This window comes from Gymnodraco acuticeps, unplaced genomic scaffold (assembly GCF_902827175.1).
Source record: "Gymnodraco acuticeps unplaced genomic scaffold, fGymAcu1.1, whole genome shotgun sequence".
NCBI lineage: Eukaryota > Metazoa > Chordata > Actinopteri > Perciformes > Bathydraconidae > Gymnodraco > Gymnodraco acuticeps.
The window spans coordinates 4,716,382-4,729,470 of record NW_022990590.1 but is presented as its reverse complement, the minus strand read 5'-3'; the positions used below and the strand labels follow the sequence as shown (position 1 = coordinate 4,729,470).

The window sequence follows — 13,089 nt, the reverse complement described above, 5'->3', positions numbered from 1 at the left end:
GAGCATTGTGTGCATTGCTGTCTTGATAAAGGTCTTTGTGTGTTTGTAAATGAACACAAGGCCAACCCTCCTGTGACCAGAAATGATGGAACACACACACACACACACACACACATATACACACACACACACACGCGCTATCACCCCAGGCACAAGCAGAGAGTAGTTAGGCCAATGGTCATTCATCTGAGACAACGCCTGGACCGCAGCCAGCTCCGGCAAAACGTGATGCACGATTTCCGCCTGGCTCGGTCTAATAATTCCCTCATTCAAAGAAACAAACTCATGAAAAAGATCATGTAATCCAAAATCAAAGAGTGCGAGGATTCGGAGAGTTATATAAGGAAATTGGAACCCTCTCACTAAACAAAGGCAAGCCCCTGCAGTAATGTGGGTTGTCACAAAAGTAAAATCACGATTGTAGGAGAGAGGAACGACGAATGGAAAAAGGAGGGGAAACGCGGAATAAAAAGGAATTGATGACAATTCTCATTGTCATCAAAGCATTGTTTGAAGGGGGGGGGATACAATAAGGTAGTCTACACACACATACACTCAACGCCCACACACTAACACTAAACTCACGTAAGCTGCTGATGGAAATGCAGCTGTTTGGGATCAGGAATTGTTGTGTAAAAGTTATTCTGTGTGTTATGCTTCAATAGCCCTCACATTCAAATGCCCAATCATTATATTGTTATTGTTGTTTGTGATAATCACTATAATCATGGGCTTCCTGGAAATTGTGTTTAGATATAATATCAGTTTGCAAAAAATACATTTTACATTCTACCTTCAAACTTCAAATCGTCAAAAGAGGAGAACTCTGTTTATTACTGAAGTTGTGGTGGTGGTGTTGTGATGGATGTGCTGTATTGAAATGATATCCTAATATTACAGTTATGTTTGCATAAGGGTGGGCAACATATCAGAACTACCTCTAAATATAATGCTGTCCAGTTTAATAAAAATGAATTGCATATTAAAATGTATTTATTTATTGGTTAATCTTTTATTCAAAGAGAACATGCTCGTCTTGCTGCTCGTGCCTATTTCCCTATCTTTAGCAATATCGCCAAATTCCACTATGATAGTAACTATAATCCAATAACAGTGTTTTATCATATAATTAAGGTCTATCCCAAGAAAGAAGGACATGTGTTTAAATTAGACCCAGCATTAATCTAGGTCACGTTGTAAAAACCTCCTGCTGCCATTTAAAGCAGATAGTAACGCCTTTGTACTTTGGTGGTGTAACTTTGTAAACACTGCTGTTAAGATGTCCAATTTACACGCCCAAGGCTATTTTGCAAGCGGCTTTCAAGCAATCCACCGACACCTTTGTTCTCACCTATTCCTCACCAGGGAGAAAGGGCATTCCCGGATCCGGTAACAGTTTATTGAACGACCTGAGAGCCGTCTTGGCGGGCTGCTCTCTTCAAGTTGAGCATAGGAGTGTGCGAAAGCAGTCGATGAGTCTGCACCCCTAACATGTAATTATTACTCATGAGATGACAACGCCTTTACAAGGCAGAGAGGGCGGGCAACAAAAATCAATCATCGTTGAATTGCTATCACTGAGTGTCCTGCAAATTACCTGTGCAGAAGATAGAAAAATAAATTACCACGCATTCAATCCCCCGACCTCAACTCGATGGCAGGCGGACAGAAAAAGGGAACAGAACCTCGACAGAATAACTAGGAATGAATACAAAGCTCAAATAAATCTTTCTGTTAAACTGAGACACAAACCCAACGGACATCTAGCAGTGATTTTTTAATGGACGCTATCTTTCGATCATAAACATTGACGGACATATTGATAGAACGCTGATGGAGAAAGCATTTTCACATAACTATGACAATGATAGGTGCTCAGCTGAATGTACTGGTCTTTAAATATGGAGAATGGTTGAAAAAAAAAAACGTCAACCTCCGCAAATGCCTACGGGATGGAGATGTCACTCGTGAACATGTCGTGTCTCAGATGTTTTGGAGTTTCTCAGTATTCCCCAGTATTAGTGCGGCTGAAATCCAGTTACGAAACCCTTCCTACTTTATTTGGTCCACGGAAAAAAATAAAAGCGGAAGACAGCCGATGGCAAAAGAAAGCCAGAGACAGAAGAGATTAGCATCACCTGCGCTGGCATTGAACCAGAGCAAAACAGCGTGCCAGGTCACGGCAGGAGAGGAGGCTGCCCTGTCCTCGATGATGACGCAACTAGGAGCGCGCTGTAGGGCTGCTGAGACATAGGGCTGAGAAGTGAAAGGGATCAACTCCTATTTATTTGCTCCTTACCATCGGGGGAGCATCAGCATTTTTGTTCTGTTTTCAAAAGTCTTAGCTAGAGATTCACAGTTCTGGTCACATTAGCTCCACATCTAGTAATGTAACTATTCAATCTTCAACATTATCCTACATCTGTTTCCGTCCAATTATGTCTTGCTGCCGCGGTACAATCTTACCTCAGAGATCAATGAAGTTTCATATTATCTTTTGTCATCCCAACTTCTCTTCGCCTCAACTGCCACTTTGTGCCCGTGTTGCTTCCCTGTGCGTCTGCTCCGTTTGACTGAGTGAAATTGAAGAGTGGGTAATAGGGAACAAGGAAACAACTGTGGCCTCTCCTAAGCTGGCTGGCAATGTCGACACCGATATCAAAGACCAGGAGAGCCAACTCAATTTAATGGACTGTTAAGTAGAAGCAGGAGAGGGGATTTCCCCCCCCTTCGTTCCTCCTCTCTCTCACACCTCGCTAGCTGAGCGGCACATCTCTGTTCCAAATGAAGGAAGTGCCTGAGCGAGCACTGTTTGATGACCCCATTTGTATTCTGCTGCTGTGCTGCTTTTGCTGACCTGGGAATGAGAGATATAGGCAGGCAGCGGCTTCATCTGGCCAACCGGCCACCCTTGGTTTCTGCCTCTATCCTCTCCTTGCTTACCCACAGACCAAATGTGTCTTGGTGCCTTTCAATACCTCTCCCCAAATAAAGCAGCCAGCTGTTGCACAGTTAATGCCTCTTCTGAGACAAAAGACGGTAGCCCGGTGTGCTCCTCTCCTGTAGAGTCAGGTGTGAGGCGCTTGCAAGTGGAGACGTTTTTGGAGGCATGGAGGACACTTAGTCTCTTGACATGTTTTACCAAGAATAATGGGAGAGGGAGAATCTTTTTACTAGGGATGCTCCGATCGATCGGTTACCGATCGAGATCGGCCGATATTCACTCTCTACCGATCGATCGGTGCTCTCTAAACATGCCGATCGCGAGAGCCGATCGCATGACGTAAAATACATAACACTTTTCTCTGTGTGTGCGGCAAAACAAGTTCGCCAAAATGGCTTCACCGGTCTGGCATTATTTTAAGGTGTCCGAAAAAGACAGTAAAATAGTGGTATGCAACGTGTGTGAAGTAGAAATCCTGCAGCTTCGCCCGCTGTGACGGACCGGTGAGCGGAGCGAAACACACAAGAGTTAGACCTAACACACTTAGCTATTGTATCTACCTCCGGAACAAGCTAAACTAGTTATAAATATATTTATTCTTCACTGTCGGGTCACTCATTACTGGATCAGTGAGCTGCATGAGATACTGACGGGCTGTCAGGAGAGAGAGAGAGGGGGAGAGAGAGAGGGAGAGAGGAAAAGAGAGAGCTTCCGCTCATTTCTCCCGTGTTATTATCCAAAGTGAATGTCCATCCATCTTCTCCCGCTTATCCGTGGTCGGGTCGCGGGGGTAGCAGTTCCAGCAGAGAGCCCCAAACTTTCTTTTCCCTGGCGACATCAACCAGCTCTGACTGGGGGATCCCAAGGCACTCCCAGGCCAGCGAAGAGATATAATCCCTCCACCTGGTCCTAGGTCTACCCCTTGGTCTCTTCCCAGCTGGACGTGCCTGGAACACCTCCCTAGGGAGGCGCCCAGGTGGCATCCTAACTAGGTGCCCGAACCACCTCAACTGGCTCCTTTCGACGCGAAGGAGGAGCGGCTCAACTCCGAGTCCCTCCCTGATGACCGAACTTCTCACCTTATCCCTAAGGGAGACACCAGTGTCCTTGGGCAAGACACTTCACCTGAACTTGCTCCTGTGGGTATTGTCCACAGTACATGACCATTGCATGTATGATATGTGTAATGTGTATTTGTAAAGCGCTTTGAGCATCTGGAAAAGCGCTATAATAAATGTAAGGAATTATTATTTATTACCAGCCACCCTGCGGAGAAAACCCATCTCGGCCGCTTGTATCCGCGATCTCGTTCTTTCGGTCATGACCCATCCTTCATGACCAAATTCAAAGTGAATGTAAACTTGAATAATGTACATCATTTGAATGTAATAATTAAGTTGATTGTTGTTTGTGGAAGCTCCAGTGAATGAGCCCCATTAACTGAGTTTTAAACATCACTTTAAATTGAAGATTTAAAGTGATGTTTAAATCTTCCATTTAGGCCCCGCCCACTCGATCGGATCGGCCGATACCGATTCCGGCGATCGGCCCCAAAATTGGCGATCGGAGCATCCCTACTTTGTACCTTTGTTTCAGTCACAAAAATTGGTGGTGGGGTTAATAATTGGCCACAGAAGAATCCATTGAATTTGGGAGCAACTCTGAATTAAAAGGCGGATACACAAATAACTTGTGTGAGCATTTGGAAAAATTTGTTGAACAATGAAAGATCAACAATTCTTTTTTTGTGTTGAATCCACATTTAGAACTATCATTTATATGATTTGCCTTCCCAATTTCTGGGAATTGGGCCCATCCTGGGATCAGGGCAGCAACTTGGTGGAAGTCCGGTTCCCTAAGTACCATTCCAGATTTGTTCTTGTTGGAACCCTTTGCTAAAGCAAAAAGGTGATGTCCAGTGGTGAAAACTCAGACGAATCTATCAGACAAATATTTAAAAAAGAGGCAGTACCTGTTGGAAAGTGTTCATTGATGGGCCAGTTGTCCACCTGCAAGGTGGCGTTACCCCCGTTCCTGGTGAATCGGACCAAATGGTATTTTCCGTCGTCGATGTCGGTGGTTGTCTCCTTAACACTGATGTCCACCGTCCCAATGTTAAATGTCACACTTATTTTGCCTTGATCCTGGAAAAGACACAAAGAAAAAAAACACAGAATAAGTTAGGGATCTGATTCCAGCATTGGATTAATCCACATATTTGAATACAGTACTTTTTCTGAACTAGTAACTGGCATTACTCGCAGAAAGCTATGTTTCTCAATAAGTCACATTTGTCTCCAAGCTAGACAAATTAGAGAATTTGAACTGGTGCTGCGCCGAGATACAACCAATTGTTGTGCAGTAACTCATTCATTATACAATAAACTAACTAAAAAGTTCAATAAAGCTACTTGGATGAATGCCCTCGGCTGGTGCTAATGGCGAACCACTCAGAGAACCTGAGGACGCCAGCGCTATGCTTCATTATACCACTGTAATGTGATGAAAATAGGCTGCCAGCAGAGATTGTAATGATGAGTAATGCTCCCTGCAGCCTGTCACTGCAAAACTGGCAGGACAGATGCCTTTTTCTGCTGCGGTCCTTACAAACGGTATGAAAACCATATGTTTTGTTTAGCTCCTACATGTAATGTTAAGCCAGTTTTTCCGTGTCCATAAATCGTGATTCCTCCCCATCATTTCCTGACTCCTCTCCCCTCGACCCCACTAGTTTTCATGATCTGCCAGTGTGTTTTATTGTGGCTGCTTGCGTATTCATGGGCATGTTAAGCAAAAGGTTTCTAGAGCAGAGTTGAGTGAGTGGCAAAGGAGTAGGGCTGTGTTTTCTGTGTCATTTGTTTTAATCCCCCACAGGGAATCTCTCTATGTAATTACCTACTTTAGAAGGCAGGAGTAGAGGGACCATTTCTCATAACAAAACCAAAATGAAGAAGACTTGCACAGGGGGTAGACATATTGTTAAGTGGTCAGCTGAGACTCTGGCATTGCATGGCTAACTGCTACAATCCAGGCCATGATAATGTTGAGCTTAAATTCCTGGAAGGCAATGAAGCGTTGCATGATTGCTATAACTTAAATGAAGCAATGCATAAACCTGGTGATCTCTATTAAATGTAAGAGGCTATTAATACAATAGGAGAGTAAAGAATTACTATAATACCACCGGATTATTATACCAAGCTGCAGTGTGTTAACTAATAAATGAAGCGTGTCATTTTATTGGTGCCCGGATGACCGCAGGCTTCAACATTTTTCCGAGTTAGTTCAGCCTTACTTACTTTTGCTGTTTTCATAACAGAGGACTATACCTTTGAGATCTATAAGGGACAAATATGAACTTTTAAATCAAGTTTGTTACAGCAGACGTCTCTTTATTTCTCTAAATTAGGATCCTGTTTTTGTTTCTCGGCAAGTGTCGAGAGGAGCGGGAGAATATACTTGTCTTAATTTAAGGCACAGTGCAAACAGCAGATGCTTTCTTGGAGTTTTTAAAGGAAGAAGGAACTTGCAGTAAAATGACTTTGTAGGCATGAATCTGTGGTGACTGTGCAGTTTCCAGGTTCTTTTAATCGTCGAGGCGGTCCAAGACACAATATTTAACGCCTCACTTGTTGAGTGAAATACCCTTTTTCTATTTATAAAAAGAGATATTGTTCTCATGCAAGGAACATCAGAGGGTCTCTCCTCTGTAACAATCTCCTGCTCCACTAATAATGGAAAAAGAATGTCGCCAAAGACACGAGAAATCCATCTCCTAAAAGCCGAAGTAGGGTTGAGAGTGGGAGCCCGACATACCGAATATCTGAAATCGCACTTAACGTCTCAGTCAGAGAGGCTGTAAATGGGCTCCTAATTTAAGCAGTCATCATTAAAGTTTAGAGCAACACGCAAATGCATACTATAAAAGTGTGAACGGGCAAATTCAAATAATCCATGCGCCTAAAGGCTGAGGTAAGCACACACAAGAATATGTTGACCGTGAAAAATACTACGAAAGCATCCCCCTGACTAATGACAGGACCTTTCTGTGGTACGAAAAAACACTGTGTCTGATGGCCTGAGCGCAAACAAAGCCCAGACAGACACATCAGCTCTGGTCCATCCACGGTGACCTTCAGAGGCTGTGGCAGCCCCAGCTCTCCTGTGTAGTCTCATCAAAGCCACATCACTGACCCACTAATACCTACAAACAAAGATGGATTGTCACCCCCCTGGCCTTGGTACAACCAAACAGCAAAACACAACAATTGTACAGCTCTGTAACTGTTGCAGAGTGCCTCCGGGCAGTGTGCAGAGGGGGAACTGAGTGTTAATGCTTCACAATGGTCCTCTCTTCTTTTCTTCTTCTTCTTCTGCACTATTCCTGTTGTCCGGCTACCCTTCCGCCACCGCCACCCAACTGCCAACCAGCCCACCCCCGCGCTGCAGCAATGTTTGATTGACAGATCCAATTACGTTTTTTATTGGCCTGTCGCTCGCGAGGCGGGAAGGCACTTCATTGTCTCCCGAGCAAAGGGGAAAAATGGCTATTGTTCTCTTAGTGGAAAAGATGATGGCCACTATTCCAGGCGTAAACAAATGATGCGCGGAAAATCACTTTCAAACTCACACACACACTCTCCATTGTCAAAACACACACACAGTAAGTCATATAGTGTAACCTTGCGCTACAGGAGCTTTGATTCAGTAGCATCACGAGGCAAGAAATACAAAGCAGTGTCCGAAGATTCTCAGTCGCTCTCAAAACACCTTAAATATGGCATTACAGTAGGGAGAGTGGTAATTTACTGGTGCAATGTGCTAATGCCCTTTTATAGTCTAACACTCTCCCACACTCTCTATTTAATGCCAATCAGGAATGCATACCGCTTTGCCGCTATAGGAGTAACATGAGATTATGTTGGCAGTTTGTTTGTGCGTCACTTAAGCATTACAGTATGTGTGGGCATGGTGTGTTCACGCTCCGTGTAACTAAGACTGATAAATGTAATTCCAGCGAGCAAACCCTCCTCCTGGCCCCGGCTTGGCACGAGGCACGCCAGCAGTCCCACGTGACCCGCCACACACCGACATCAGTAATCAGGCTCGCCACAATCCAATTCAGGGCCGATCAATGCCTCCAACACATGCAGAGCCCCCCGGGCAGAGTGAAAGGAGAAAGGATCAGTCAAAGCGGTGGTGGGCGATACTGCAGACCGCCATCACAGACAGCCCCTTAGAAGACAGCTGCTGTACAGGGGACAAGCCCCTCACAAAAGACCCCATCCCACGCTCTCTGAATGGTCATTCTGCTAAGCCACAGGCTTTGGACAGATATAGACGTCTGAAAGCCATTTTGTGGAGGTGAGATGGGTGGAATAAGCACATTTAGCTCAGCTAGGGAGAAAAAAAGGCTGACAAAAGAGCTATGGAGACAGAGAAAGACGTGGAGAAATGTATGCGGTTATATGCCAGCTGTTTTTTTAAGAAGATGTGCATTGAAAGCACTTTAAGGTCAGATAATGTTATTAAAGTGGGAGTTCTTCCACCCACAAAAGATATTACATTGCAATCAAACCTTGATTGAAATCTGGTGCCGGCACAGAGTAGTTGTAGCGGGATGACTCCAGTGGATCTATATTAAGTCTCAGCTGGGAGGGAGGAAGATCTGATATCAGGAATGTGAAAATGTCCCACGGGGGGAGTTTGGGTTACATCTCCACCCTTCCATCTGACATCAGCGCTTCAGTTGGATTTTGTGGGCAGGGGCCATCAAAACTAGATCATAGAAGCATTGGAAGTAGAATCAATAGAGTGGAGGAGCTAGGACAACGTGAGACACAGCGGATTGATGCACCTGGCCTTCACACTGCCAAAGCCATTTATCGTCAGTAATTGACAGAGATAACTCATGGACGGCGAAGTGATTTGTAGCTGTCTGTTCTGGTGCGCATCGGGCTCCAGAGTCAGAAATGTGCTAAAGGGTAGGATGTAAGAGGCTGTTCAGGAGAGGTGTGTGTGTGTGCTGGCCTTTAGAGGCAGTCATTTCTTCATGTACAGAATGTACTGCCAACTCGACAGGCCCTAGGCTGCGCAAGCGCCCGGCATATTTCTTGCGGTCTTGAAATTGTGTAAGGCTATTGGTGAATTGAAAGCCCTCATTACAGGAAGAATGTCTCTCTATTTCACACAAAGGAACTATACAACCAAACAAGCTGAGACAAACCCGATCACACCTTTGGACGAGAGAAAATAGTCCTCATGAACTGGAAATGTAGCTTTGATATTGAGTGGTTTAATGTTTGGTTTGCAACAAGTCCCGCAATATCGTCAACAAACCCCAATCAAATATCAAAACCAAACAATTGTTTTGATGTATCAAAAGACAGATTTGTGTCTGTGAGGCAGAGCTGCATTATTTTTATAAAATGTAAAAAACCCATAATCATTTTTGCATTGTTGAACTGAATTTCTAATAAACATGGGCATCAGTCCAACATACTGTGTCCTGCTCAAGAGAACTCTTAGTAATACAAACAAATCTGTATTAATCTGGAAACATTCTGTATTTACCATTTTTTGGGTAACATTTGCTACATTTTGTAATCACTTAAACTTTATATTAATATGAAACTTTGAATATGTTACCCATATTCCAAAGAGAGCATACAGAAAAAACTATTTCGCCGACAATGTCCAGAAATGTGGACTAACACATGATTTTGGCCTTCTTTTGGGATATGGTAACGACAAGAAAAGTATTCACCCTTAATGTGTGCTGAACACTGCATTAAATAAGCACTTACACAACAATGTGTCTAACTGAAAAGTGTCCTTGTTAATCTGTCAAATCAAATGGGCGCACTGTCAGGAGGTGTCATAGGGGCTGTTGCTTTGACAGGAAGTATTTTCTTTGAAAACGTGACACACAAGCTTCACAGAGTAACAAGGCCGGCCACTCTGAAAATAAAAGTCGTGACTTTTAAATGGGGTTTTTCAATGTTGTGAGCAACAACAAACATCATTCTATTCTCATCCATTGCATTGGTGTGGCAGCAGAATCTCAAAGCTCAAAAACTCGGGCGAATCATTTAAAAATGTTCTGCATGGCTAGATGTCAACGAGTATTTTTATTGTATACAGTAATTTGAATGAACTGCCTTATTAAGCAGGTATACGGGCAATGATTGGCTTTGGCTCATCCTGAAGGAAATACAAAGTTACGAAAGGGATGTAAAGTATTGAAAAAGAAAGAAGGGGGTGAAAATACATATTTTAATGTGATGAATAAAGCTGAATGTTAAATACATGCCACTGCTCAGAGTAGTGATGCATACGTAGTGCTGCAGACAGACAGGAGCCGAAGAAGGCACACATTTTTGGGAAGATATATACTCTGCAGAGGGACTGAATAAAACACTGCAGACACGGTTTTACTTTCTCATAATAGAAATAGAGGCTGCAGGGTTTGGGGTTTGGCTTTGTACGGTGACAGACTTAATGCACTATTCAAATAAACATTTCTCTGAAAACTGTGAAATTCCATTAATCATTAATTGGCTCAAACGTTTATTCAGACATTCATAATCGGCTGCCGAGCTGTTGTGAGAGGCGATGTGGGGGGGGTACAAGGCGAGGAGGCCTGGTGCCTCTGAAATATTGATCACACCTAAAAGAACCCAGAGGTCTAACACAGGCTATATTTCCCACCTGAGAGAGCCAGCAACGGCTTCATCGAATGGACAGGAACAAAATGGCTTCCATCTCGCTTTGAAGGTAATTGTTAGGGGTAATAGTGGCAAGTCCATTAGCCGTTGGTTAATGTGCAGGAGTGCCAGCTAGCCCAGCCTGAAGAGGAAGAGTCATTGCATTTTTAATACAAACACAAGCAGCAGAAGCGTTGCCGGGGAAGGTAATGGCTTTGAATCCTGCGTTCGGGCTCAATGTCAAACTCTGAGCTCCGTTCTTTGATCCTCTGCCGCAGAATATGAATCGCGCAGGGTCAGCCTTATCAATTATTTACAACCGCTCTTTCTCTATTTCCTGTTTGTCCGCTCTTGTGGCTGTAACTTGCCCTGACACTAATGGTGGACGACTCTGTGAAAACATTTATCAATGCTACCGCAGAGGCCTCTCCAGCTCCATACTATCACTTTCAGGCTTTTAGAACTTCCAGTACTGACACTGCACTGATTCTTATCATCACTACTATACTTTACTGCATGTTTCTTGGCTGCATTGTCTCAGAAAGAGCCACTGCCCCTGAAATAACATTTGCTTGCTGCATTCTGTAGAGCCAATTAATCTGAAGCTAATGTCAAGAACTATAGAGCATTGCTACAACAATATATTGTGTACTTCACCGTACCACTGCACAGTTTAAACTTTTAAACACTAAAAGATCTGGAGCCAAATCACGTACTTTGGTATTTTGTTACTTCTCTGAGATATTTATAGCATTTACTTGTCAATGCATTTTTTTTAACTAATTGTAATTAAAGTGATTTATTTGCCATTACCCTTTCCAGCATAGTCTCAAGAGAATAGCATTTCATTGTTGATTTAAAACATTACAAAAAATATTGGATATTTTTTGTATTAAAGAGCCCCTGTTATGCTTTTTAGGGTTTCCCTTTCCTGTAGTGTATTAAATACGTTTTTGTGCATGTAAATGGTCTGCAAAGGCTAAAATCCCAAAGTTACCTCCAAAGGGAGTTTCTCTCCCACACACTCCCCCCCCCCCCCCCTGCCTGAAACACCAGTGAACCATTGAACAATTTGTTTGCTTCACCAACATAGTGACATCACTTTGTAACACTCACACTTATATTGCCTAGTGATCCAACACATTGTACATGACAGGCTCAGGGGCGGGACATTTCCCACACATCTCTAAGCTGGACCAATCAGAGCAGACTGGGCTCTGGTTTCAGACAGAGGGTGAAAGAGGTAGAGGCACAAAATAGTAGAGGCAAAAAATACAAACATGAACCTGAAAATTAAAATGATATGTCCCCTTTAAAAAAAATACTTACATTTGGTTTACTAAAATGAAGGAATTGTGCATTTTATCAGTCCAAACAGTAGACTCTGTATATGGCCCAAAGACACAATAACCTTCCGTCCTTAAAAATGGTATTACTAGATGTTCCAAAATCGTAATAGACTGCTAAACACAAAAAAGGTAAGCAACACAATTTCTAAAGCACAGATCCATTTCAATATCACACTCAATTTCTGTATATAGTCAGAATACTACACAGCTGAATGTATACTGCGTAATTACAAGCTTGCTAAATCACAGAAGCGTGGTGAAACTTCAGCCATGGATTTTCATCTGCCTGACCTGCTGATACACGACTTCATTTGCACCATTGAGCCAGCCAACGACAACATGTAATCAGACCTTATGCAAAGCAAAGAGCCTCAGTCGCCCACACACTGAGAGCCATGATTGTATCAATACCGTACTAGGACTGATGTTTTGCTAAAGCTGTTAATAAGGTGTTGGGAATCTTTAGTTTGATTGCATTTACTCAGTGTGCATTCAGATGTGATTTCATTTACCTCTGAACCAGGGTCCATTAAAGAAAAAGCCGCTTTTGTGTGACCTCACACTGCACCGTGTTGGGCCACATGGTCCCTGCGCACCAAGGGTCTCATTTAGTGGAGAAAAAAAAGAACCAATGAATGGGATTTGTGCTAGATGGAATAATATGCTGTGAAAGTCCATTAGGGACTAGGCTAATGAAATTGAAACAGCTTGGTGATCAAATTAGAATCTGTTCGGCAGATATTTAATTTAATGTGCTGCTGAATTTGAGCACTTTTCTTTTCGGTAGCACAGTAAATCAAGCGGGGACACAATTCATCCCACGTTTTCTCTTTTCTCAATTTTTCCTCGAATTAATGACTTTCTAATGTCTGTATTTGCACACAGCATTCACTGCTTACGTATAAATAAATGCAAAAGAGTGTACACAAAGATCACAAAGTGACTTTATCGTTGACCTTTTGGTGGGTTTTTCCATCGAGAATTCAGTCACAACGCCATGCTTCGCTGCAGCTGCTTGGTAAAGAGTCACGGGGTGAAATTATTTGAATAGACACACAAAACATTTCAGCTTGTTTGAAGAGCTGCCCTC

The 13,089-nt window shown here is 43.1% G+C and overlaps 1 protein-coding gene across 1 annotated transcript in view; it reads right to left on the bottom strand.

The window, feature by feature from the left end:
- The window catches only part of LOC117554367 (neurexin-3b-like), a 361,509-nt gene that overhangs the window by 39,740 nt on the left and 308,680 nt on the right, over nt 1-13,089 (bottom strand). The window contains 1 exon segment of the mRNA XM_034228777.1: nt 4,917-5,088. Coding sequence (XP_034084668.1) covers nt 4,917-5,088 — 172 coding nt within the window.